Source organism: Myotis yumanensis, unplaced genomic scaffold, assembly GCF_028538775.1.
Source record: "Myotis yumanensis isolate MYYU_CA2020_CCGP unplaced genomic scaffold, mMyoYum1.0.hap1 SCAF_3, whole genome shotgun sequence".
Taxonomy (NCBI): Eukaryota; Metazoa; Chordata; class Mammalia; order Chiroptera; family Vespertilionidae; genus Myotis; species Myotis yumanensis.
In genome coordinates, this window is record NW_027223754.1 from 158,109,820 (window position 1) to 158,135,350 (window position 25,531).

The window sequence follows — 25,531 nt, forward strand, 5'->3', positions numbered from 1 at the left end:
GATCCCTCTGCCCTTGGCCCTTTGGGGAGACGGGGCAGTGGAAGCTCTCAGAGGTGGCTTGGAGGCCGAGGTTGGAGGTGAAATCTCAGAGCTAAGATGGAAGGGGAACGAAAAGCAGTGCTCCCCCTTTGGGAGTTGGGTAAGGGGCCTTTGCAGCCACCCTAAGCTCATATTTCCTGTTGAGGGGAGAGTGGGACTCAGTGCAAAGCTGTGTGACCTGCAAGACGTCCCCTTCTCGGGTCAGGGGTTGAAGTAGACCGGGGACCCCTTGATTGTAGCTGACCTTTCCTGTCCACCCTGGGACGTCTAAACTGATGGATAAACTAGGTCTGTTGGTGGCCCTCAGGGCCTGGCGAACTGGTTTTCCCTGCTCTCCTTCACTCCAGGACCCCTTCTCCTGAACCCAGGGTTCTACTCTTGGCGTCTGATTAACTGGTCTCCATGACACGTGAGATGGTAGCGCGTTAGGAACAACTTCAGGCAGAGAGCTGTATGGGACCACGCTGAAGGATCGGAAACCCCCTCGCAAACCTAGTGTGTTCATTTCTCATGGTGGGACGGCTCACTTGTGGGGGATCATTTGGGTAGGGGTGGTGGTGGTGTCCCATCAAAGTGACGGTGCAGAGAAACAGATCCTGGACTTAGGATCCCAGAGCCAAGAGAGGCGAAGTCACCTGCTCAAGGCCACACACCGGGAGAAGCAGATCTTTCTTGTCAAGTCCAGTGTCACCCCCTTCTCCTGCCACTGCCCGGGCGGAGGAGGGAAAAGGGCACTCAGACTCTCAAGCCTGCCTCCAGCATGGTGTGGAGCGGGGCTCCCTCTGGTGGCTGCAGCGAGAAAGCACAGCCCAGCTCCCAGAATCTCACACTCATAGGTAGTAGACACAAGTGGCTTTTTTCTTTTCTTTTCTTTGTTTTTTTTTTTTTCTTTTTTACAATTTTATTTATAACAATATCTGTTATTTAGTTGTAAAGGAATTCAGCAAAAATTATTAAAACGTTCCTGTCCCCAAAACGGGGCTGCCCGCTTGCCCTTCCTTGGTGGGCCCCACCTCCTCCCCAGGGGAGGGGAGTCTGGGGGACTGTTTACCAAAGTCTCCAGCCCTGGGAGCCATGTGGGGGCACTGGAGATGGGGTGCCTGTCTGGGAGGGGTACTGAGCATGGCCATCTCAAGGCTGCCCCTAGAATGGGGGCTGGGGGCATGGGATGGATGCCCCAAGAACTAAAAAACTCCATCCTTCCCTTCCTACCTCAGCCAGAGCCAAATCCTCCAGACAGGGGCAGCGAAGGACTCTCCGCCCCAGAGTCAGCCCTTGGGGAGCCGGGAGGGTAAAGGGGGGACCGCAGGGAGAGCCCTGACAAAGTGTCTTGACCAGGAAGGGGAGGCGGCACCACCAGCTCTCCCAGTGGAGGTGCATTTTGGTGGGAAGATGGGAGGTGGGGGTCCCTCCTACCTGTTAGCCAAAGGAGCCCCCGGAGCGCTCCATGTCCCCCCTTCCCCAAAGGCAGCACTGGGGGGGGGGGGGAGTGCTGAGGAGTGGGCAGGAAGGAGAAGAATGAAAAGAGATAATACTGTGCTCGCTCGCTTGCTCACTCACATATAAAAAGTAATTCCTTCATTTTTACATTTATACATCCCGGCAGGCCGGGGAGGGCTGGCGGGCTGGAGGGGCTCACGGAAGGACTTCTCTGGCAGGGGCAGGAGGCTCTCGGGGGAGTCCGACGGGGCAGGGCCGGGCCTACGCCAAAGGGTCCCCTATCTCATCCTCAGGGCCCCGGCCCAGGAGTTCTCTCTTCTCATCCGTGCTGGCCAGGGAGTGGCGGCTGCCGTGGCCCCCCATGTAGAGTGTGGCGTACACGGGGTTGGTGAAGTTGGTGGGCTGTAAGGTGACAGAGGGTTCCAGTGGGACTCAGAGGCTGGGCTCTATGGCCTTGGTATCCCACCCCCCAAACACCCTGAGTCATCCCACCCACAGCCTCTTCCCCCTGCCCAAGCAGCCGCCTCCTGTCCTCCCAGCCCACCTTGTCAGGGTCCAGGGCAAAGTCAGCATCCAGGAGGCCTCCCACATCATCAGGCTCCCCGCCTTCGTACATCTTGTAGGTGGGGTTCCCGATCTCCACGTTCATGGCCCCGTTGGTCATCCGCTGGTGCTGGAAGCCCTTAGCTCTGGGGAGAGGCAGGAGCACAGGGGGCAGGGATTCTAGAGGTGTAAGGCGAGGGTGGGAATGACTAGAATTTCCCAGACTCCCCATAACTCACCCCCGGACTCGCCGCTTGTACCAGAATACCACTCCCGCTACCAGAAGCAGCAGTAGCAGCAACAGCAGAGGGATTAGGATGGAGGCCATATCTAGAGGAGAGAGGATGGGAAACAGTTCAAAAGGCACAGGAAGCAAGCCTCCCCCCCCCCCCCCCCAATTCCAGGTCCCGGCAGCCATGCCTCCCCACCCCCTGCCACCTACGTGCAGGCTGCTGTTGGCTGACCACTTGCTCTTCACACCGGGGTCCTGCCATGTGGGGTGGGCACCTGCAGACAGAAGGGCAGAGCTGAGCAGGCACGACTCGAGCCATGGCCGCCAAGGAGGTGGAGCAGGGCCATGGGATTCTGATCGTCCCACTGAGACTTGGGGAAGGGGATGATCTAGGCCTGGGTGAGGCTCAGGCCCAACTCACTGGCACTCAGGCATCATTTTGCTGTTCATGGTGCAGGAACCGCCATTGCTGCAGTGGCCAACGCAGGTCAGACAGCTGGGGGCCACCCGACCGTCTGTGCAGCTGCAAGAAGTGAGATGCTGGGCAGGACTGGTAGAGGGGTGTCTGAGAGGCTGGGGCAGGGGCAGGGCGGGGCTGGTAGAGGGGTGTCTGAGAGGCTCGGGCAGGGGCAGGGCAGGGCTGGTAGAGGGGTGTCTGAGAGGCTCGGGCAGGGGCAGGGCAGGGCTGGTAGAGGGGTGTCTGAGAGGCTGGGGCAGGGCAGGGCAGGGCTGGTAGAGGGGTGTCTGAGAGGCTGGGGCAGGGCTGGTAGAGGGGTGTCTGAGAGGCTGGGGCAGGGGCAGGCAGGGCTGGTAGAGGGGTGTCTGAGAGGCTGGGGCAGGGCAGGGCAGGGCTGGTAGGGGGGTGTCTGAGTGGTTGGGGCAGGGCAGGGCTGGTAGGGGGGTGTCTGAGAGGCTGGGGCAGGGCAGGGCCGGGCAGGGCGGGGCAGGGCTGGGAGGAGCAGATGGGGGCAGAAAGCTGGGACAGGGCAGGATCTGGCCAGGCACTCACTTGCAGGTAACATCCCCATTCTGCCTATTGACCGTGCAGGTTCCGTCGAGACAGCGGCTGCACTTATTCACTTCACACCTGGGCCCCTCGAAGTGGTTGGTGCAGCGGCACTGCCGGGAGCCATCAGCAGCCATTTGGCAGGTGCCGGAGTTCTCACAGTAGCCAGAGCACTGCCCTGTGGTTTGGTGGGTGGTCAGGAGATGCCTGAAACCCCACCCTCATGAGGGTCTTCCATATTGTGTGTATGTGGGGGTTGCTGGACACCCCAGGTCTTCTGGGTGATCCCCACCTCATAGGCTCCAGGGTACAAGGATGTCCCTGAGCATCCTGACAGGGCACTGCTGTTGCGTGACTAATCCTGATGCCAGAGGGCTGGCTTGCTCAGAGGAAGCGTCCACACCCTCACCGGGGAGCACCAGCCGCCTGGCCTGGCTGAGCTACGAATGGCCTTCCTCCCTGGAACGCACGCCTGTGGCTCCCATGCCAGGCTCTCGGGCCCTCAGCTCCCCTCGCCCTTCCCCTGGGGCCCCGGGGTGCCTAACTCACGGAACTGGCAGCGGTCACCCAGGAAGCCGGGCAGGCATCGGCACTGGGGCTGGTTGCCCTGGTTGACAGTGCAGGTGCTGTTGTTGGCGCAGTAGCCCGCACACATCTGCTGGGTGCACTTGGGGCCGGTGAAGCCGTTGGGGCAGCGGCACGTGGGCACGCCTGCGGAGAGGGTGTGTGAGCGGACCGTGGCCGCGGAGCTCCCCGGCCCACTGCAGAGGGACAGGCCATGAGGCTCTGGGCGGGAGGCGGACGGCAGGGGGCGGGGACCGGGGCCGTGGGCAGAGGGTGCAGGAGGCAGAGGAGAAGGCAGGGCAGGGGCTGGGGATTTGCCTGAGGCGGGCAGTGGGTTTGGGGGCTCGGCCGAGGGGCTGGGAGCGGTCCCGCTGGGAAGACGGAGGCATACCGGAGGGGGAGGCCGCGCAGGTGCCCCCGTTCTGACAGTGCTCCCAGCACTGGTCCAGCTCGCACTTGTCGCCGGTGTAGCGGGGCTGGCAGCGGCACTTGGGCTGCCGCCGGGCATTGAGGAAGCAGCTGCCGCCGTTGAAGCACTGCAGGTTACAGGTTCCCGGGCGAGGAGCTGCGGGAGGACCAGGGGCCAGAGCCAGGGAGGGAGGGACTCAGGGGTTGCGGGGAGGAGGGTCCTGGGTGGGGGCGGGCTGGGGAGGGGCGAGCATACCATCGGGCGGGGGCGTTGGAGAGGGCACAGCCACACAGGTGCCATTGTCCAGGCGCTTCCCGTTGGGGCAGGTGCAGACGGGCCCACTGGGGCTCAGCAGGCAGAGCCACTCGCACTTCTTGCGGTCACAGGGGTTGGTCACTGCGGGTGTGGGCCGGGGAGGAGGCAGCTGAGCCCCGGGGACCCAGAACTCGGCCCTGCCCACCAGGAACCGAGGCCCCGGGCGGAGACTAGATGCCCCGGCCTCCCCCACCCCCAGCCTGGGCCTCCCGCCCACCTTCCGGCTGCTTGTGCTGGTGGTACAGGACCACGTCCGAGGCGTGGTTCAGGCCCCCCGTCAGGTTGATCAAGGGGCTGTGTCCAAACTTATGGATCTTGAAGACACGGTTATTGATGTAGGTGACCCCATAGATGTAATCCTCAAAGACATCGATGCTGAAGGGGTGACTCAGGCCTGGGGAGAGGACGTGGAGGGGACTCAGGCCCTGGTCACACTCTCCAGGGCACTGGCCTCATGGTTCCCAGGCACCTCAAATCCAACATATCCCAAACCACAGGCCCCAGCTCTCCTTCCCCCCGGGCGACCTCCGCACAAGGCCCGTCACCCCTAGACTTCTGGGGTCAGGACCGACTTCTGCTGCCTCTCCCATTTGCTAAGTTCCTACTGCCACCTCCATGCAGCTCAATACTCATCGATGTAATGAAAGAAGGGACAAGTGGGCCAGAGGGTCGGGGCAGGCAGGGCTGGGCCTGCAGGGCTGGTGCAGGGAAGGCCTGCAGGGGTGTCGGGGGCCGGGCTGGGGAGGACAGCAGGCACGGGGAGGCCGTGAGCTCAGAGGAGAGGACGGAGGCCTGAGGTAGGGGTGGCCACGGCTGCTGTTGGACACGCACCTCGCTTGCTGTCAGCAGCCACGATGGGGTCAGTGCCATTGAGCCGGATGCTGCCGATGACCGAGAGCTTGGCATCCGCCCAGTAGAGCCGCTCGTTGTGATAGTCCACGGCCAGGCCTGGGGAGACAGAGAGCGCGTGAGGCCCAGGCGCTACCGCCTCCAGCTGGGGAGAAGCAGAACTGTCTCCACGTGGGGACCGCCCACCCTGTTCCTGCAACCACTCCCCATCGCTCTTTGGAAAAGCTTCCAAGCCCGCCTGCATCCCTGAGCTCTGCCCCGTCCCCCCCCCCCCCCCCGCCCCCCGCCCCCCCCCTCCCGCTTCTGTGTGACTTTGGTGAACCGGCCCCTGCCACCCCGTCAACGGCCGCCACAGACCTGTGGGCCACTGGATGTTGTCCTGGACCAGCGTCTCCCGCAGGGTCCCATCCATCGCTGCCGTTTCGATCTTGGGGTGGTTCCCCCAATCTGACCAGTACATGGTGCTGGGGAGGGAGAAGGGGTGAGTACGGGTAGGACCTGAGGAGGCCGACCGAGGTGGGCCAGCAGGTGCGCCGGGTGTGGGCCTGGGCACAGGGCCCTCTGGGTCTTAGGAGGGCGCTCTATCTGCCTCCCCCAGAGGGAATCGGGGCGCCAGTTCCCTGACCAGGTGAAGACTCTTCTAAAACCACCATGTGCTGATCCAGGTCAGCTACGCGGGCAGAGCCGGCCCCTGGGGCCGGGAAGCAGCTCAGACCCTGGCTGCCCAGGACAGCAGCCACGTGGCAGTCAGGCCCCGCTGAGCAGGCCCGGTGGGAGTCCTGGGCACAGGCAGGGAGGGGAGGGCCAGCGAGGGGCAGCTGGGAAGGCCTGAGGCCCATGCTGGGCTGGGCGGGAAAGAGTGCCCCCGGGGTGCTGGGGCCCCACCCCGCCCCAGCCCGACGCCTCCCCCGAGCCCTGCCCACCCCCTCAGCGGGTCCACCACGATGGCGTGGGGCTCGTCGATCATGCCGGAGATGAGCGTCTTGCGGTTCTCGCCCTTCATCTGCGCCACCTCAATCACGTCTCGGCCGGAGTCCGTCCAGTACACGTTCCCGGCCACCCAGTCGATGGCGATGCCCCTCGGCATCTTGAGCCCTGAAATCTGAACGGGGGTGGGGGGAGCACAGTGTCAGGGCTGCCACCTTTTGTCTTCCTGCCCATTGTCCACGCCCCCCAACTCTGTCCGCCGTTCTCTGCTAAAAACTCATCCCAGACAGAGCTAATCCCGGCTTTGAGGAGATTCCACAGATAATGATCTTACGGGCCACCCTTCGCGCTCCCACGTATTTTGCTGGATTAGCTATCGTTACGCTGCTTTATTGAGGAACAAAGTGAGGCCCAAAGAGGCCGAATAGGTCGGCCAAGATTGACACAGTGGGTGGCAGTGGGGATCAGAGTTGGATGTGGCTCCGTCCTGCAGGCCTGTGTGCCCAGCGCCCTCTCGGGGGGCTGCAGACTCACTGCTCTGCCGCCTGCGGTCCGTGCCTCCGACATACTCCTGACCGCCCTTACCCTTCAGTCTCACCTCTGCCCTCCACTGTCCTTTCCCAACTCTGCTCAGAGCCCCACCCCAGGCTGGTGCTCACATTAAGGTGGGTGACACCCCGGTCAATCTCTCGCCGGTGACGATTGGAAGTGGTGGGAGGCGCAGCGGGCGGCAGGCTGCGGTAGGAGATGGTGCCCGTGTGCCAGTTGGTCCAGTAGACGCGGCCAGCCTTGACATGCACGTCCATGGCGTCGATGCGGACGCTCTCATCGCCCTGGAAGGCCTGCTCGTACGCTGAGTGGGGGTGACTGGGAAACAGGCTGCGGATCTCATTGTCGTCGGCGATGTACAGGACCTGGTACTCAGAGCCTGCAGGGGCAGGAGGCCAGAAGTTGGGTGTGGGGAAGGCTGGGGCAGGAGGCTGGGCTGGGGGCTGGGGGCTGTCGGGCCCAGTGCTGGGAGGAGCGTGCCCGAGACGTGCGCCTCACCGAGCCCAGCCCCTTGCACACTAACGTCTTCGCTCCTAACCAGCCTCCTGGTCAGAAGCCGAGGCTCATCCCAGCGCCCGTGCCAGCCTCGGCCCTCAGAATGTCCTTCCTCCTCTCCTCCTCGAGCTTATCCAGGGGACCTGCCGTTCCGGAGGCTGTCTCTGCTCCTCCAGCCCCAGGGCGTCGGCTCCTCATGGCCCCTGGTGTCATCACCAGGCTCTCTGCTACACAGTCTGGTGTGTGCTCACGGATGCACACGCGTGTGGGCTTATGTGCACAGACATGGAGGGGGTAGGTACGCGTGTGCTTGGGTGTGTGGGCGTGCTTCTGCACAAGGACGCCGCGGGTGTGTGTCTAAGCCAGTGGTTCTCAACCTTCCTGATGCCGCGACCCTTTAATACAGTCCCTCGTGTTGTGGTGACCCCCAATTTCATTGTTACAAATTGAACACAATTAAAGCATGGTGATCAATCACAAAAACAATATGTAATTATATATGTGTTTTCCGATGGTCTTAGGCGACCCCTGTGAAAGGGTCGTTCGACCCCCAAAGGGGTCGCGACCCACAGGTTGAGAACCGCTGGTCTAAGCCCATGTTCAAAAACAAGAAGGTAACTGTGAGCTGATGGATGTGTTAATGAACTCGGTGGGGGAATCCTTTCACGACTGTACGCGTATCACATCATCACCTCGTACATTAAATATCTGACAACTTTCTCACCTATATCTCAATAAAGCGGCGAAAAGGAACGCAGGAAGGGAACACGCAGGCGGGGCACATGTGACCGCAAGCTCGGCAATGTGTGTCCGCCTCCCCCGGAAGGGCGGGCGGGGCAGGTGTGGGACGTACGTGTGCTGCCCTCCCCCAGCCCTCCTCGGTGAGCCGGCCCACACCTCGTCCTGTGTGGCTCCCAGCACAGTGCACAGAAGCGGCGCCTGCAGCTCTGGGGCTCCCCCCTGGGCCGGGGTGTAAGGAGAGCACCCCTCACAGGCCCAGCCCATGTATGTCCTGGCCCTGCCAGCCCCGCCCGCGCCCGGCCCCCTGCCCCCTCGGGCTCCGCACCTTCAGCCTTGCAGGTATTGTGTGTCTTCATGAAGTTGCGGGCGCAGCTGCAGAGGTGGCCGCCCTTGGTGTTGTTGCAGAGCTGGGAGCAGGTGCCGAAGCGCAGACACTCGTTGATGTCTGGGGTGACACGGAGGGTCATGGAGAAACCCCGTGTGACGGGGGTTCTGCCTCTCCCCCCGCCCACCCCGTCCCACCTGCCTACCCTGGCATCCGGGCTGGCCTGGCACCGTGTGGAAGCCGGAGCGGCAGGCGCAGTAGGCGGCCTTCTCGGTGCGCACGCAGCGTGCCTCGTCCCCGCAGAGGCTGGCGTTGGTGGCACAGCTGGTCAGCTTGGGGTCTGTGGGGGACAGAGAGTGGGTCCTCTCCCCTGAGCCGCCCCGGCCCGGGCTTTGGCTCTCTGGCCCCAGCTGCCCGCACCCCCCTCACCGATGCTGCAGTCCTCCTCGTCGGAGCCGTCCCCACAGTCGTCGAACATGTTGCAGCGCAGCGAGGAGGAGAGGCAGCGCTGGTTCCGGCACAGAAACTCCTTCTTGTCTTTGCAGTGGGCGGTCTGAGCCGTGGGGGGCTCTGCGGAGAGCGGGGCTTCAGGTCCTGGGCACTCACCACCCGGCCCTTCCTCCCAGGCCGTCATGGGTCAGGGTGGGACCCAAGCCTGGCCACTTGTCAAGCTTGCAGGAGAGGCTGGTTAGACATTGTCTCCACCTCCAGCCCTTGGGCATCTGGAAGCCGCCAGCGCCCCCCCCCCCCCCCCCCCCCCCGCCGGACTTCTCCACCCCCAGGAAGGGCCCCCCATGCTCCCAGCCATGGAGCCTCCCCTTCCAAGGAGCCATTCCCTGGACACTGCTCCCACTTGGCCCACCCCTGCTCCCTGTGCCCCCCCCCCAGGCCCCCTCCTCCTCACTGGCCCTTGCTCACCACAGTCCTCCTCATCAGTCCCGTCCCCGCAGTTGTCGGTGCCGTCACACTGACGCCCAATCCACAAGCAGACGCGGTCATTCTTGCAACGGAAGGGCCGGTTCGGGGGGCACATAAACCGGGCTGCGGGGGACAGAGCCGGTGTCAGCCCTGGGCGAGCTGCTGGGCCCTGGGCGAGCTGCTGGGCCCTGGGAGCCCGGAGCCCCGCTCGCCCCAAGCGCTCCGCCCTCGGCCTCAGAGCCTCGCTCACCGCACTCCTCGGGGTTCTCGTCCGAGTTGTCCCCGCAGTCGTCCTCGCCGTCGCACTTCCACGCCAGGGGCTTGCACAGGGTGTTGTTGCACTGGAACTCGTCCAGCGGGCAGGTCCGCACTACAGGCCAGGCGGGCAAAGAGCCAACAGCGGCTGAGCCCAGGCAGCCGGGGCCCAGGGCCAGGACCCTGCCCAGACCCCTCCCTCCACCGTGGCGGCCAAGTCACAGGCAGGCAGTGGGACAGCCAGCGGGGCCCAGGTGTAGTTTCCTACCAGCCGGGCAGCTGGGCAGAGCTGCCTCCTCTGCTCTTTAGGGGAGAAAAGGCCTTTTGGGAAGAGTGACCAGAGGGTCCAGAGAGCCCTGTCTGGTGGTGGCTGCAGGACACGGCCCCCTCCAGGCGAGGAGCACTGGGCTGGGAGTCAGGGGGCTGGGTTCCAGCCTGTCCTCAGCCCCCAGGGCAGAGCCAGGAAGCCTGTGCTCACTGGGGTCTCACCCGCTTCCCACGGACCCTGTAGGCTGCGGGTCCCCGCAGGTCAGGCCCTGCCTCATTTCCCGGGGAAAGGGGCGTGAGCAGGGACGCTGCTTCTCAGGGCAACTGACTGCCTTCTGGGAACTTATGGGTGAGGCCGAGATGGACACAGCCCTCCGGTTTCCGCTGGATTTCAGCCCAACTGGCTCCTGGGCGAGGGCTGTTGTGGGTGGGGGTGGGCAGGGCTCACCGCCAGTGCTGCAGGCTTCCTCGTCGCTGCCGTCCATGCAGTCGGCGTCCGCATCACAGCGCCAGCGCAGGGGGATGCAGTGCCCACTCTTGCACTGGAACTGGTCCATGTCACAGCGGGGCGTGCAGTCCTTCTGTGGGCCGGGGAGCGGGCATCCTGGTCAGACCTGGGTGCCCTGGCGGCCCTGCTCTGACTGCCCCCTTCTGGCTCCCCTGCCCACCTCGTCCGAGCCATCCGCACAGTCATGGTCCCCATCACATTTCCAGCGCCCAGCGATGCAGCGGCCGTTGGCACAGGAAAACTCACTCTCAGAGCAGGGCCGAGGGGCTGGGGAGGGACGAGACAGGCCCCAGGAGGTGGGCATAGGCACCCAGCCTCGAGGCCATCTCCAGCCCTTGGCAGAGTCATACCCCCCATCGGGCGTCCCTGAAGGCCCAGCTGACTGGCCTGATGACCAAAATGCTCACCCGATCCCGTGCAGCCACTGGCTGTCCTCAGGGGGCCAGCGGGGCACAGAGGGCACTCACTCACCCTGGGGGCACCCACACAAGAGAGGACACGGGTCCCTGGCCCTGCCCTCCGGACACACTGTGTGTGGGGAAGGGAGGGGCGGGACGAGACCACTAAGACAAGCACCAGGGTTTGGGGAGCGGCCAGTAAAGGGTGATGGGCTGAGGCACAGCACGGGGACGGGCGGGCTCTGGGCAGAGGCGGGGTGTGGTGGGAGCACAGCACAGCGGAGACACCTACCTCTGCAACCCCAAGAGGACAGTGTGAAAATGGAGAGAAACATGAGATGAGGTGAAATGGCACAAACTCAGATACACAGCATGGAGTGGGGTGGGGGCGGGGGAGGGGCTCGGGACCCCCAGCCCTGGAGGCGGCTGCCCGGTGCCCTGGGGCCCGCGGGCGGTGGGGAGGGACGTACTGCAGCTCTCCTCGTCCGAGTTGTCCCCACAGTCGTTGTCGTAGTCGCACTGCCAGCGGCCGGGCACGCAGCGGTTGTTCTTGCAGCGGAACTGGTAGGGCTCACAGGTGCGCTCGTCTGGGGGGACAGGGTTGGGGGCCGTCAGGGACAGCGTGGGGGCAGACGGCAGGGTCCGCAAGGGTCCCGCACAGGGTGGGAGAGTGGGCGCTGCAGCCCGAGGCAGGTCAGCACGGGGAGGCCGTTACGGGGCCGGGCCGGAGGGACCCGCGCGGGGAGCTGCCTCAGGAGGGACGAACAGGCCTCACAGGCTCCGCACAGGCGTGTGCTGAGGCGGTGCTGGGGGCTCCAGGACAGGGAATCCGACAGGAGGCACAGGGAGCCGGGGCGAGGCCGTGGTGACCCCGAGGGCAGGCAGCCCAGCTCTGCCCCTTCAGCGGACGTGGGCCCACCCCCGCCGGGCAGGATCCGGCCCTCGATCTGGGCTGGGGCAGCTCACCACACTCCTCCTTGGGCTCGTCAGAGCCGTCCCCACAGTCGTCCTCCCCGTCACACTTCCAGCGCGCGGGGATGCAGCGGCCGGAGTCCTTGCAGCGGAACTCGTCCACCCCGCAGGTCATCTGGGCTGCAAGAGGGAGGCGCCTCTCAGGAGTGTGCTGTGAAGGTGGGCTGGGTGGGTGGGAGTGGGCACGGAGGGGGCCCCAGGGGGCTCCGGGGCCTGGGAGGGGTGGGCGGCTCCTGCAGGAGGTGGGCTCCGGGGCCTGGGAGGGGTGGGCGGCTCCTGCGGGAGGTGGGCTCCGGGTGCCCCAGGCTGCTCACTGCAATTGGCAGGCTCGTCGCTGCCGTCCACGCAGTCGTTGTCCCGGTCACAGACCCAGACGCGGGGGATGCAGCGCTTGGTGATGGAGCACTGGAACTGGTTGGGGGCACAGGTCACCTCGGCTGTGGGGGGCGGACAGAACGAGGACTTGCCCGTGTGCCTCCCACCACAGTTCCAGTCTCCCCGGCCCCGCCCCTCCCCGCCTCCTGCGAGCACTTTCGTGGGAGGAAGGGACAGAGTATCTGCCTCTGGCGCTGTGTGCTCCTGGTCTGCACATCTCTCTACCGAGCACCATGATTTTAGGAGCAAACCAAACACCCAAGACAAGGCACGCTGCCCTCTGTCAACGCTCCTGGGCGGCAGCAGGGCCCCTAGGAGCAGCGGGCGGGCGGCAGTCTTCAGGGTGAACTGTGTTTTCCCACCGCCCCCTTCCCTGCCACAGCGGGGGGGTGGGGGGGGGCGCTCACGGCAGTCCCTCTCGTCCTCCCCGTCTCCACAGTTGTCCTGCCCGTTGCAGCGGAAGATGCCGGGGATACAGCGGTTGGTGTTGGTGCACTTGAACTGACTGGGCAGGCAGACGTGGATGTCTGGGGGAGGGGAGGAGAGCAGGTCATTCGTGTGGATGAGGGCTCAGGAGCAGGGCGTGGGAGTGCGGGCTCAGGGCCTGAGGCGGCCGAGGGCAGCACGAAACCCCAGATCCCAGGGAGGGGCGAGGGGGAGGGGCGGCCCTCACCGCAGTTGGCTTCGTCGCTGTTGTCCTGGCAGTCGTTGTCCCCGTCACAGATGAAGGCGGGGTTTGTGCAGATGCCGGTCGAGCACTGAAACTGTCCTGGGCGGCACTTGAACTCATCTGCGGGCGGGGCAGGCGGGAGGCTCCGCATCAGGAGGGGGGCTGGGTGTGGCCGCCCCCACCAGGGCCCCTGCCCGCCCCGCCCGGGCACTCACGGCAGTCCGGGGGCTCGTCCGAGTGGTCCCCGCAGTCGTCCTCCGTGTCGCACTTCCACCAGAAGGGGATGCACTTGTCGTTCTTGCACACAAACTGGAGGGCAGGCGGGCGAGAGGGGTTGGTGGGGGCCTGGGAACTCGGAGGTTTTCTTTGAGGGGCTGGGATGTCTCACAGGAGAAGCAGGGTCAGGGTATTTTGGGGGGAGGACGAGCTGGCTCGAAGGCTGGGATAGGATGAGTGCAGGAAGGCCAGGTGAGGGGGCGCCTGTGTGGAGGCCAGGGTTGGGGGTACTAGTGAGGGAGGGTCAGGGTTAGGGTGTGGGGGTGTTTGTGTGAGGTGACGGGTGTAAAAGTATTGCTGTGGGGAGACAAGAGGTAGGCAAGAAATGTGGGGGTGTTAGCGTGGGAAAACCAGATGCGTGAGGACATTAGAGAGGGTGTTGGGGTCCAAAGGAGGAGTGGGGGTACTGGTGTGGGGGCCGGGGGATCGAGGCATGGCTGAATGGGGGCCCAGGGGGACCGCCTCACCTGGCTTGCCGTGCAGTTGGACACACAGGTGCGCCCATCGCTGCCCAGGTAGAAGTTGGTGGGACAAGCGCATTTGTGGCCGCCCCCGGGGGACAGCAGGCACAGGTTGCTGCAGCCGCCGTTGTTGACCTTGCAGGGGTGGTTGGGCACTGCCAGAGGACGAGGGGGTCAAGGGCGGCGACTGGGCCCAGTGGACGGCCCACCGCTCCCGAGCCCCGGCCCCAGGCAGAGCGAGGGCAGCGCTCGCTGCTAACACTTGCTCCGCCTGCAGCGGCTGCCCAGCCCCTCTCCTGGGCCCAGGGGAGTCAGAGCCAACCTGCTCTCCCAGAGAGAGGAGCGAGCCTCTCTCGGCCAGGAAGAGGCCAGCCCACGCTGCCTCCCCGGTGCCCTCCCTCAGCTATGGCCGCCCGCCTTCGGGGTCCCTGAGCCCAGGCCCCCCCTGCTTGATTGGCCTCAGGGCCTTGGGGCTGAGAGAGTCCAGGGCGGGACCCAGGTTGGGCTGAGCTGTGGAGAGCCGGACCACGGCCTGTCCACACCTCTCGAACCTCCCGGTGCTGGAGAAGGGGTGGGCAGGAGCCCCTGGGGGACTGAGGGTGCCAACCCGCCGGGATGAGACGGGGCCCCTGGTGCCGCTCACCTTCACCTGCCCCCGCCCCGCTGTGACTTACCGTCGGGCTGGCGCAGGGCGTGGAAGACGTGCAGGTCCATGGGCCGGTGCAGCGTGCTGATGAGGAGCGTCTTGTTGGCGCCCGTGGTCTTGTGGGCTCGGTTGATGGACTTGGTCTCCCAGTCGGTCCAGTAGACGTAGTCCTCGAACAGGGTCAGCGCGAAGATGTGCGGGATGTCCTGGTTGAGCACTGCGGACGGGGAGGGGACAGGTCAGCAGCCCCGCGAGGCGGCGCCCGCCTCAGCCCCAGATGGCGCAGTGGCTTCCCCAGGTCGCACGGCTAGTAAGTGGCAGAGCTAGAACCCCGACCCGGCCGGTCTGAGCCGGCTCCTGCAGCACAGCATCCGTGGTCTCCCGTCAGGAAGGGGGTGCTAGAGTACGCCAACCCCAGGCCCCACGCCCACCCGCCTCGGCCGTCATCTGGAACTGTGCGCGGAAGGGGTCCTCCGGCCGAGGCCGACCCCTGGGACGCACCCTTTGGGGCTCTGAATCCACCCCCGGCCGTGCCCTCTGGCTTTATGCCCACTCTTGCCCCTGGGTCCTGCTCCCTGAGAGCTCCAACCCCAGCCCCATCAGGGCTGCGGTGCCCAGGCAGCCTCGCTGGCACACTGACCAACGTGACGATTGGAGCCGTCCAAGCTGGCAAACTCAATGTAGTCCTCCCGAGCATCGGCCCAGTAGATGCGCTCGGTGACGTAGTCCAGGGTCAGGCCGTTGGGCCACGTGATCTTGGTGTCCACAATGACGCTGCGGCCAGACCCATCCATGCCGATCCGGCCGATGAGTGAGTGGTCGCCCCAGTCTGTCCAGTACAGGTACCTGGCAGGAGGGTGGGCAGTGAGCCCGAGAGATCCAGCGACTGGTCCCTCCAGCTCCCACCTGCATGTGGGGGGGACCGGGCCTGGCCGCCTGCCGCCTGCTTTCACCAGCTCCCAGCTCCCGCCACTCCCAGCTCCCTTACCCGTTCTGCACATCCACCACCAGAGCCCTGGGCTCACGGAGGCCAGAGCTGACCAGCACCGTCCGGTAGGCCCCGTTGAGCTTGGACACCTCGATGGTGTCCCGGCCTTTGTCGCACCAGTACAGGTTGCCGCCCACCCAGTCCACAGCCAGCCCGTCGGGGTTACTGAGGCCGGTCCGGTGCAGCACCTTCGAGTGAGCGGGGAGAGCTGAGTGCCCTGGGTGGGCCCCTCAGCCTCAGCTTCCCCGAATGTACGTGGGGAGCGTGGCTGTGAGGACAATGGAGAAGCCCAGCCTGGGGCCTGGAGCGGCCGAGGTGTGAGGGAAGGGGTCTCTAAATGAGATCACTCACGCCCCCCACGGCAGGTGCCTGGGAGCACAGGCGTCAGGGAGGCCAGGCACAAGGGGGCACTCACTGAGGATCAGGGAAAGAGCAAGGGGAACCTCCCAGACCTGCCTCTGGGCGTGGCGGAGGGGGAGAGGCAAGGCCAAGCAGAGTCACGGAGGGCTCAGCAGGAAGGGGGAGGAAGTCACTGGAGTAGGTGCGTGGGGAGAAGGAGCGACGGCCTCGGAATAAAGAGCGCCCCCTGGGGAGGGGCCCTGGGGGGCTGGATCTCTGCACCCCATAGGGCAGCTGGGGCGTGGGCCCCCCGGCCGCACCTGCACGTCGCTCCCATTGAGGTGCATCCTTCGGATCATGCTGCCCTGAGTCGTCACATCCGTCCAGTAAATCATCTGCTCGCGGTAGTCGAAGTCCAAGGCGACGGCGTTGTTCAGGCCCTGCGCGGGGGGGACAGGTCTGACTGTAGACAGGAGGGGGCGGCTGGAGCAGCCAGGGAGCTGGGACGACCACGGCCCCGCGGGAGGACGGTGCTCTGGGCCCCGGGCAGGTGCAGGGCGGAGGCCGGAGCTGGCACCTGCTTAAGCAGCGTGTAGTTGGAGCCGTCCAGGTTGAGCTTGCGCAGGTAGTACCGGTTGGCGAAGATCAGAAACGGCTCCTCATCTGGAGACAGAGGAGCCTGGCTCAGCTGCGAGCTGGGGCCCATTCTGGGGCCCCTGGTCCCGGGCTGTTGTGAGCTCGCTGTCCCAGCCCTCCCTCCACAGCACCCAGCTGCCCGGGCCACCTCACCGGTCACGGCCTTGCAGCTGTGGGGGTCGCCGCTGCGGGGGGCGTAGCCCTCCACGCACAGACACTTGTAGCTGCCGTGGGTGTTGATGCAGAGCTGGCTGCAGGGGAAGGTGGTGCTGCACTCGTCCACGTCAGCACACGTGCGGCCGTCGTCCTTCAGCCGGAAGCCGGGGCGGCAGCGGCACTGCGGGCACAGGGAGCGTTGGCCAGGGGCCGGGCCTCCCCGGGGGCTGACGGCCCTTGTGGGGCTCTGGTTCCCTCCACTAGGAAAACCCAGACTCGCCACGGGAGGCAGGCAGCACGCAGGCACTGAGCCAACCGTGCCAGCGATCCGGCCCTCACCCAGCGAGCCCCCCTCCCCATGACCGCCACGTGTCCACCTCCACAGGCGGTGCTCAGGCCTCAGCTGGGTGACCCTTGGGCACCACTGGACAGAGCTGGCCATGCTCCTCTTGAAGCTTTCCTCACCTGTTCTCAGCCCCAGCTGCTGCCCCGCCCCAGGTGCTCAGCCAGTTCCCCACCCCTCCCCAGCCCTAGGCGGCCAAGCACTGGGCTCAGGGCCGGGGCTTCTGGTTTCCATCCATGCTCACTCCCTCGGGAATCGGATCCAGACTCAGGGACTTAAATGTCATCTCCATGGCGATCACTCCCAGTTTCGCTCTCCCGTCTAGCCTCTCTCTCGAACTGCAGCCTGGGCATCGTCTACTTGACACCCACATGCCCCCTGCTCTCTCAGCCTTTCTCACATGGGCCAGCAAAGCCTGCCGCCCGCCCGCCTGCCCGCCTGCCCGCCCGCCTGCCTGCCTGCCCGCCTGCCCGCCCGCCTGCCTGCCCGCCTGCCCGCCTGCCCGCCTGCCTGCCCGCCCGCCCGCCCGGCTCGGTCACTGCTGCAGGAGCCCTCGGGGTGGATGAGTGAGCGAATGGGGGTGGAGAACAGAGTGCCCCTCTGGCTCGGGGCGTGGAGGCCTCCCCCTGGGCCGGGGCACACCTTGAAGCCGATCTTGAGGTCCTCGCACTCCTGGCTGCAGCCGCTGAGCTTCCGGCTGAGACACTCGTTGACGTGGCAGCCCCGCTCGTCCGAGCCGTCGCCGCAGTCGTCCTGGCCGTTGCAGAGCAGCGCCTCGGCCACGCAGCGCCCGCTGCTGCACAGGAACTGCGAGGAGGCGTAGCACTTGTGCTCTGGGGGGAGGGGGCAGAGGGCCAGGTCAGCGGGGTCCCCGGAATAGGTGTGGGGGGGGCAGCGGGCCAGGTCAGCGGGGGTCCCAGGAACAGGTGCGGGGTGGGGGGGGCAGCGGGCCAGGTCAGTGGGGTCCCCGGAACAGGTGCGGGTGGGGGGGCAGCGGGCCAGGTCAGCGGGGTCCCCGGAACAGGTGCGGGGGCGGGGGGCAGAGGGCCAGGTCAGCGGGGTCCCCGGAATAGGTGTGGGGGGGGGCAGCGGGCCAGGTCAGCGGGGTCCCGGGAACAGGTGCGGGGTGGGGGGGCAGCGGGCCAGGTCAGTGGGGTCCCCGGAACAGGTGCGGGTGGGGGGGGCAGCGGGCCAGGTCAGCGGGGTCCCTGGGAACAGGTGCGGGGGGGGGGCAGCGGGCCAGGTCAGCAGGGTCCCCGGAACAGGTGTGGGGGGGGGCAGCGGGCCAGGTCAGCGGGGTCCCCGGAACAGGTGCGGGGGGGGGCAGAGGGCCAGGTCAGCGGGGTCCCCGGAATAGGTGTGGGGGGGGGCAGCGGGCCAGGTCAGTGGGGTCCCCGGAACAGGTGCGGGTGGGGGGGCAGCGGGCCAGGTCAGCGGGGTCCCCGGAACAGGTGCGGGGGCGGGGGCAGAGGGCCAGGTCAGCGGGGTCCCCGGAACAGGTGCGGGGGGGGCAGCGGGCCAGGTCAGCGGGGTCCCCGGAACAGGTGCGGGGGGGGGGGCAGCGGGCCAGGTCAGCGGGGGTCCCCGGAACAGGTGCGGGGGTGGGGGCGGGGGAGCGGGCGTCGGCCCACCTGGGCTGGTGCAGTGTGGGTTCAGGGGGGCCTCGTCGCTCTGGTCGTGGCAGTCGTTCTCTCCGTCGCACTCCCACTGGCGGGAGCTCAGGCAGCGCCCGTTGGCGCAGCGGAACTCATTGGGGCCGCAGGTCGGGTACTCTGTGGGGGGGCGGTGGCTGTTGGCCCGGGCACACCTCACGGGAGGACAGGGTCTGACCCCACCACGGCCCCGGGCTCACCACACTCCGGGGACTCGTCGGAGCCGTCAGCGCAGTCGCGGTCGTGGTCGCACACGAAGTGCTTGGGGATGCACTGGCGGTTCTGGCACATGAACTCGCGGTCGTCGCAGGTGCTGTTGTACACTGCGGACGGGCGACAGGCCCTCAGCCCCCGGCCAGATGCCGCCCGTCACCCAGACCTTCCTGCGGTCTAAGTGGCAGAACGGGCAGAGCACGGGACGGGGGTCCGGACGCCCGGGCTGGAGACGGGCTCTGCCGCTGACCCCTGAGCGACCCCTGCTGCAGTGCTTCCACTTCTGGACCTGTTTCCCCTGTGCCAAGTGAGACCGTGGCTACTTGCTGCCCACCCTACTCCTCACCACCCACCCCGCCACTCACGGCAGCCGGCGGCCACGCTCTCGTCAGCGCCGTCGGCACAGTCCTTGTCTCCATCACAGAGCCAGCGCTCCGGGACACACACATGGGTGCCCGGGCAGGAGAAGGAGTTGGGGCCGCACGTCTTGCCCTCTGTGGAGGGAACAGGGAGCTGCTGAGGCCGGGAGCAGGCAGGGCAGGGCATGGGTGGATGGTGGGGTGGGCATCTGTGGCCCCAGTTCCCCTCCCCATAGAGAGCCCCCTTCCCCACAGTGAGCCCCCCTCCCCACAGAGAGCCCCCCTCCCCACAGAGAGCCCTCCTCCCCACAGAAAGCCCCCCTCATCTCAGGGAGCCCCCCTCCCCACAGAGAGCCCCCCTCCCCACAGAGAGCCCCCCTCATCTCAGGGAGCCCCCCTCCCCACAGAGAGCCCCCCTCATCTCAGGGAGCCCCCCTCATCTCAGGGAGCCCCCCTCACCACAGTGAGCTGCCTCGTCCGAGCCGTCCCCGCAGTCGTCGCTGCCGTCACACAGCCACTGCTTGGAGATGCAGCGATGGTTCTGGCACTCAAACTGGGCCTCGGAGCAGAACTTGTCTGGGGCAGTCAAAAGCCTCAGTTAGATGGGGAGGGAGGAGGGGAGGGGAGACCACGGCAGGAGCTGGAGAGGTGACCCCCTCTCTTCAGGGTCTGGGTGGGGGTTCGGGGGGAAGGCCCCAGGTGCCTCCCCCCAGGAGGGCACTTCTGGTGGAAGCCGAGAGCAGGGCCCGGACGGGGCCCTAGCGGCTGTGGGAGAGCCCTGGCCCCTCAGGTCCTCGGCTCCGGCTTAGGGACGGGTGCTGGTCACTCACTGCAGTGGGTCTCATCCTCCCCATGTTCACAGTCGTCCTCCTTGTCACACGTCCAGCTCATGGGGATGCAGCGCCCGCTGGGGCAGGCGAAGTAATTCAGGGGGCACCTGGGGCGCTTCACACCTGGGGGAGAGAAGGGCGTGAGGGTCCTGCTCTGCTCGAGCGCCGCCGCCCTCCGCACACCTGCCCACTCCGACCTGGGCAGTCTCGCTCGTCGCTGTAGTCCCCGCAGTCGTTGGCGCCGTCGCACACCCAGCTGGGCGCGTAGCAGAGGGAGGTGTGCTCACAGGGCTGGAAGCGCACGCCCTTCACCCCCAGGCGGAAGTAGCTGCTGCAGTCGGTGGCGCCTGGTGGGGGGCGGGGGTGAGGGGTGACACCAGTTCCCTCCAAACACCCTCCCAGGCAGCGGCCGGCCATGCGGGCCTTGGTGCGTTTTGGAAAGTTGGACAGGTGTCCCTGAGGGGGGTGCCGCCCACACCTTCCACTCACTGTCCCTCCCTGAATCCCAGGGAGCTCGGCCCGGAGGCAAGGAGCAGGTTGGGGGGGATACAGGCCGCCTGTGGGCCAGAGGGAGGACGGGGGGAGCACGGCAGGAGCCAGGGCGGCCCCGGGAAGGGCTCCACTCACTGCAGTTCATCTCGTCGGAGGCGTCGTCACAGTCCACGAACTGGTTGCAGCGGCTGGAGTTCCCGATGCAGGTGCCGTCTCGGCATCGGAACTCGCCCGCACCGCAGGCCGTCTCTAGAACAGGGGCCACCGGTGCCATCAGGCGAGGTCCTCCCTGGGGGGCCAGGCCGGCCCAGGCCCAAGCCCTGGTCACAGAGTGCCCTGAACCAGACCCCCGGGGCTGGGACCCAAAGCTTGGCAAGGTGGGGTGGGGCAGAGGTCGGGAGCCGGGGGCCGGGGGCCGGGCACAGCGTCCCACTCACTGTTGCAGGGAATCTCGTCGGAGCCGTCCCCACAGTCATCTGCCCCGTTGCACCACAGTATGTTGGACACGCACCGCCCGTTGTTGCACTGGCGGAAAGTCTTCTTGCAGCGGCGTGAGTCTGCGGGTGGGGAGCAGGCAGCGGTCAGCAGCAGCTACAGCGGAGGGGCTGCCTCTGCGCCTGATGAGCTGCCCTGCACGCATTCCCAGGACACAATGCAGCCCTGCTACAGGCCTGCCTGGCACAGGGCTCAGGTGGTTCTGCAAAACGCCGCTGGGCCCGGGGGCTTTTGCTCCCTCACTCCCGTGTCCGTGGCTGGAGTGGAGGCTGGTGCCTGGAGGCCAGGGGTCTGGGGAGTGGCTCCTTAGGCTGGAGTGGAGGCTGGTGCCTGGAGGCCAGGGGTCTGGGGAGTGGCTCCTGAGGCTGGAGTGGAGGCTGGTGCCTGGAGGCCAAGGGTCTGGGGAGTGGCTCCTGAGGCTGGAGTGGAGGCTGGTGCCTGGAGGCCAGAGGTCTGCGGAGTGGCTCCTTAGGCTGGAGTGGAGGCTGGTGCCTGGAGGCCAGGGGTCTGGGGAGTGGCTCCTTAGGCTGGAGTGGAGGCTGGTGCCTGGAGGCCAGGGGCCTGGGGAGTGGCTCCTTAGGCTGGAGTGGAGGCTGGTGCCTGGGGCAGGGGCCTGGGGAGTGGCTCCTTAGGCTGGAGTGGAGGCTGGTGCCTGGGGCAGGGGCCTGGGGAGTGGCTCCTTACTGCAGTAGGACGGCTTCTCGTCGGACTTGTCCTTGCAGTGGGAGACGCCGTCGCAGGTCAGGCTGAAGTGGATGCACTCGCCGTTGGCGCACTCGAACTCGTCTTGTATTCGGCACGAGGAATTCACCGCTGGGGAGGGAGGCGGGGAGCTTCATGAGCCAGGGCCCCGGCAGCATCCCTCTCCCCACCCGGCACGAGGGCACCCTCAATTTCTCCTCAGTGAAAGGGGAGGGGCTGGTCCCCAGGGTGCACCCCAGTCCCCGCCAGCACCCTCCTCCCTCACGCGTCTCACCCCGGCAGGTGAGGTCCTCCTGGAGGATTCGGCCCGCTCGGCAGGAGCAGTTGACGTGGCCTTGGTGGGTGAGCAGACACAGGTCCTGGCAGCCCTCGTTGTTGATGCGACACGGGGAGAGCTCACCTGAGGCCGGGACGGGGGACAGTGGGCTTGAGTGCACAGATGGGATGTGCACCCACTCCCCCAGCTTCCCTGAGCTCCCGGCACTGGCTGTGGCAGGCGTGTGGTGGGGGGCCGGGTGGGGTATTTGGGGTGCCTGAGATGGAGGGTGTGCTCTTAGGTGGGGGACATATGGAATTCCAGGTGTGCTTTGGGGCGAGTCATGTCTAAGCAGAGTTCAGATCACGTATGTAATGGGGGCCCCAGGGCCCGTGCGAGAGGCCCGGGAAAGCTGCAGTCTGTGTGGGGGACACTCAGTCAGCCAAGCCCAGTGTGGGGGGGTGTCTGCACACGATGCAGCTGGTGGTGCAGGCAGAGCCTGGGCTGAGAGCGTGCGATCAGCTTCCGGGGGATTCGAGGTTCTGGGCGGGAGGAATGACAAGAGCATGTGCTGGAGGTCCACGGAGTCAGATGAGACAGAGGAGGGTGGCAGGAGTATGTGTGAGTGTGAGTGTGCATGTGTGTGCACGCTGGCAGGACGGGCAGGACAGCACGGCTGGTGCAGCGGCCCCACTCACAGCTGTTGGTGTCATTGGCCACCGCGATGATGCCCATGGGCTGCTGGGGGATGTCCACGCGCAGCAGCTTCATGTCGCTGCCCACGTACTTGTTGGCTCGCTGCACAGCCCGCCGCACCCAGTCGGTCCAGAAGATGTGCTCCCCGTACACGGCCAACCCGAAGGGGTGGACTGGCTCCGACTTCAGGATCACCTGCGGAAACAGCGCCATTGCCGTCACGGCGTCGCGTGGGCCTCTCGCCGACTCCACCCCCTGCAGCAGGCGCCTGGCCTGGGCCCCTAGACAGTCACAGAGTGGGCGGGACCTGCAGAGGCATCGTGCCACCTCCCTCACTGAATCGATGGGGAAGCCACGCCTGGAAGGTGAGGGCTGCGCAGCCGCACAGCCAAGTGGCAACGTCAGGGCCTGGATGGGGCGCCTCGGGCCCTCCTGGTTCTTCCTACCACGGGACGGCCTTAAATTATGTAGGCGATGCCTGAGGACTCTATGAGGGCGGGATCCAGGCATCCCCAGGACCTAGGACAAAGGACTAGGACTCCCCTGTCTGTTCTGCCCTTCCCTGGCCTTCCCACCCCCAGGCCCTGGGCCAACCCGCCTCCCTGACGCTCCCTCTCTGCGACTCTGCGCCTGGCGTTCTTCTCAGCTGACCGGCCACCCCCGACCCAGCCCCCTCGTGCCGCCGTCCATCCGCCTGCCCCGGAGACTCACGTAGCGGTGGGAGCCATCATACTCGCACCGCTCGATCTTGTCCAGGGTGGCGTCGGAGAAGTAGAGCTTCTCCGCACGGTGGTCGATGGCCAGACCGTTGGGGGTGCGGATGTCTTTCTCGATGAGAGTCAGGGCATTGGCTCCAGACAGGGCCGCTCGCATGATGCTGGGGTGCTGCTCGTTCCAGTTGGTCCAGAACATCAGGCTGCGGGGAGAGAGAGCCTCAGGGGACAGGGGTCAAGGCCAAGGGGTCCGCCACGGAGGGCCCAGGCCGGCCAGGGAGTGGACCAGACCTCGGGCTCCAGGCAAGCTCCGAGCTGCTAAGGCCACACAGCCCCGGTGCCGGGAAGGGCCCGGCCATCTGCATCTCCCAACACAGTGTAGCCAAGTGAGTTGGGCTCTGGGGCTCCAGGCCTGGCCCCACCACTTGCCAGCCAGGGACCTCACCACGATACGTAACCTCTCCATGCCTCAGTTTCCCCCTCTATGACGTGGGGAACTACTCCCTGTCCCATAGGGTGGTTTGAGGGTTGAACGAGTTAGCATCCACCTGGACCACAGCCCTGTATTTCCTATTATTTTATTAATGCTCTCTTCTCCCTGCATGCAGGAGACCCTTGCTGAGTGTCTGCTCTGTCCTTGGTCCTGGGGATGCATGGATCCTGCCCTCACAGAGTCCTCAGGAATCACCTACATAACTTAAGGCCTTTGCATATTTGCGGTCTGAGCCCCAACTCTGCCCCTGAACGAGCCTCTGGGCCTGCTCTCCATAAAGGAGGTGGTGGGAGGGCCAGCGCGCTGTGCTCCCCTCCGGGGGCAAGGCCCCGCCGTGGGTGTGGAAGACCTCAGGCGGGTCGAGCACCACAGTGTGTGAGGGTGTGGTCCTCACAGCGCCTGCACTGGGTCGTGACTCCGGGTTCTGGGTCTCAGAGATTCACGTAATTAGGCCTGGGGTGGAGCCGGGAACCAGCCATCCCCAGGCCAGCCTCACACACCCTGGGGTCTGGGAACCGCTGAGCTGCATGGGAGTCAGTTCCGTTCTCCAGTTTTTTTCAGAGGATCTGCCATCCCCGCCCCCAGTACCTCTGCACCCCCTCCCCCTGCCCCTCTGATGTTCTGGCCACAGAGCTGTCCTCGGCCAGTGGACTTGTCTGGCTCGTGTTCTGGACTCCTTTGCAACCTCAGCACCCCCTGCCCCCCTCCACCTCCGTGGGAACCTTTGGATTAGGCATGGGAGGCCCCCTTTCATCCCTCCCTACCTGGAGCTCTCCCTCCTCCAGCTCTTTCTCAAAGCACTCCCATCGGTTCTGCCCTTCCCTGGCCTTCCCACCCCCAGGCCCTGGGCCAACCCGCCTCCCTGATGCCTCTCAGCGATCACAATGGCCCTGAGCCATCATGCTTCCCGCCATGACTTCTCTCCCAGCTGGTGGCTTGAACAAGCCCAGCTCAAGGGGTGCACACAACAGGTGGGTTCAGTGGACAATCTTTGCCTGAAGCGTGAAGTCCCAGAAATACACAGGACCTACTATGTGCCTCAAACGTGGCTCGCTGATGAATGAATGGACTGATCCCCAAGCCAGAAGGTCCTCCGCAGCCCCCTTTCTGATCCTCCCCTCAGCTCAGGCACCCGAAATACTATGATGCTCACATTATAGGAGAGGAACCCGAAGCTCAGAGAGGTCATGCAGCTGGTCCAAGGTCACACAGCAAGGAAGCCGCTGAGCTGAGGTTAGAGCCAGCCTCTCCCGCATGCCCTGCCTGGGTCTGCTTGGGTGGTTTCTACCCCCTAGACCCCCGCCCGCCATGGCCCATGCCGCCCGAGCCCTCAGCTCACTTCTGGCACTCATCCAGCACAAAGGCCCGTGGGTGGTCATCCCCAGACATGGTGATAACCGTCTCACGCTCGAAGGCCCCCACGCGGGTCTGGTCCACCGTGTGGCGGGTGATGGTGGATGTCGTGTAGCTTGTCCAGTAGAGAGTGTCCCAGGCACGGTGATAGGCCAGGCCTTCCACAGAGCCCACATCTACAAGAAGGAAGGAGCAGCCGGGGTTGGGATGGGGCCAGAAAGCAGGGCTGAAGGGACGGCCTGGGCAGGAGCTAAGGGGGCAGCCTCAGGCACCCCCTTCCTGACCCATGTGGGAGCTGGGAAGTGGGGGGGACACAGCCCTCGGTGCCCCCAAGCCCTGTGGTATTACCCTGTTTCCCACCCAATGACCCACGGCCCAGCTCCTGGCCCTCTTCCTGCGTCTCCCGCTGTGGGTAGACAGGACTTTATGTTGCCGCCATACCCCCCGGAGCTAGAGTTCTGCCGTGTTGGGTGCGAACGGGATTTACTGGGAGCTTCCTACTTAAAGAGACCCTGAGCCAGATGTGTTGTAAACATCTTCAACTGAAGTTAAAGAACTGAGTGCACAGTGAGGGACAGGTACCGCCTCTGAGAGAAAAAGACCCAGGGGTTTCAGTGGCTTCACGCTGTGGGACC

General features: G+C 65.7%; 1 protein-coding gene across 2 annotated transcripts in view; it reads right to left on the reverse strand.

Annotated features, from left to right (window-relative positions):
• Positions 1–1,574: 1,574 nt before the first annotated feature.
• LRP1 (LDL receptor related protein 1) overlaps positions 1,575–25,531 on the reverse strand; it is a 79,516-nt gene continuing 55,559 nt past the window's right edge. For both annotated transcript variants that reach the window (XM_070409932.1, XM_070409931.1), the window contains 48 exons: positions 24,883–25,072; positions 23,049–23,253; positions 22,340–22,532; positions 21,660–21,785; positions 21,368–21,496; positions 20,626–20,745; positions 20,324–20,437; positions 19,894–20,043; positions 19,697–19,819; positions 19,326–19,442; positions 18,873–19,001; positions 18,495–18,617; positions 18,274–18,414; positions 17,285–17,475; positions 16,297–16,480; positions 16,085–16,170; positions 15,828–15,947; positions 15,169–15,356; positions 14,821–15,026; positions 14,209–14,397; positions 13,541–13,689; positions 13,013–13,106; positions 12,801–12,917; positions 12,535–12,654; positions 12,067–12,189; positions 11,747–11,872; positions 11,251–11,367; positions 10,543–10,649; positions 10,323–10,455; positions 9,603–9,722; positions 9,353–9,475; positions 8,864–9,004; positions 8,640–8,774; positions 8,435–8,554; positions 6,984–7,252; positions 6,321–6,499; positions 5,755–5,861; positions 5,380–5,496; positions 4,766–4,942; positions 4,489–4,629; positions 4,216–4,389; positions 3,810–3,971; positions 3,264–3,438; positions 2,676–2,777; positions 2,465–2,529; positions 2,262–2,352; positions 2,024–2,168; positions 1,575–1,881 (listed from right to left, as the gene is read on the reverse strand). In XM_070409932.1, the coding sequence (XP_070266033.1) occupies positions 1,741–1,881; positions 2,024–2,168; positions 2,262–2,352; positions 2,465–2,529; positions 2,676–2,777; positions 3,264–3,438; positions 3,810–3,971; positions 4,216–4,389; positions 4,489–4,629; positions 4,766–4,942; positions 5,380–5,496; positions 5,755–5,861; positions 6,321–6,499; positions 6,984–7,252; positions 8,435–8,554; positions 8,640–8,774; positions 8,864–9,004; positions 9,353–9,475; positions 9,603–9,722; positions 10,323–10,455; positions 10,543–10,649; positions 11,251–11,367; positions 11,747–11,872; positions 12,067–12,189; positions 12,535–12,654; positions 12,801–12,917; positions 13,013–13,106; positions 13,541–13,689; positions 14,209–14,397; positions 14,821–15,026; positions 15,169–15,356; positions 15,828–15,947; positions 16,085–16,170; positions 16,297–16,480; positions 17,285–17,475; positions 18,274–18,414; positions 18,495–18,617; positions 18,873–19,001; positions 19,326–19,442; positions 19,697–19,819; positions 19,894–20,043; positions 20,324–20,437; positions 20,626–20,745; positions 21,368–21,496; positions 21,660–21,785; positions 22,340–22,532; positions 23,049–23,253; positions 24,883–25,072 (6,794 nt within the window). In that variant the 3' untranslated portion in view covers positions 1,575–1,740. The remainder of the gene's footprint in view (positions 1,882–2,023; positions 2,169–2,261; positions 2,353–2,464; positions 2,530–2,675; positions 2,778–3,263; positions 3,439–3,809; positions 3,972–4,215; positions 4,390–4,488; positions 4,630–4,765; positions 4,943–5,379; positions 5,497–5,754; positions 5,862–6,320; positions 6,500–6,983; positions 7,253–8,434; positions 8,555–8,639; positions 8,775–8,863; positions 9,005–9,352; positions 9,476–9,602; positions 9,723–10,322; positions 10,456–10,542; positions 10,650–11,250; positions 11,368–11,746; positions 11,873–12,066; positions 12,190–12,534; positions 12,655–12,800; positions 12,918–13,012; positions 13,107–13,540; positions 13,690–14,208; positions 14,398–14,820; positions 15,027–15,168; positions 15,357–15,827; positions 15,948–16,084; positions 16,171–16,296; positions 16,481–17,284; positions 17,476–18,273; positions 18,415–18,494; positions 18,618–18,872; positions 19,002–19,325; positions 19,443–19,696; positions 19,820–19,893; positions 20,044–20,323; positions 20,438–20,625; positions 20,746–21,367; positions 21,497–21,659; positions 21,786–22,339; positions 22,533–23,048; positions 23,254–24,882; positions 25,073–25,531) is intronic.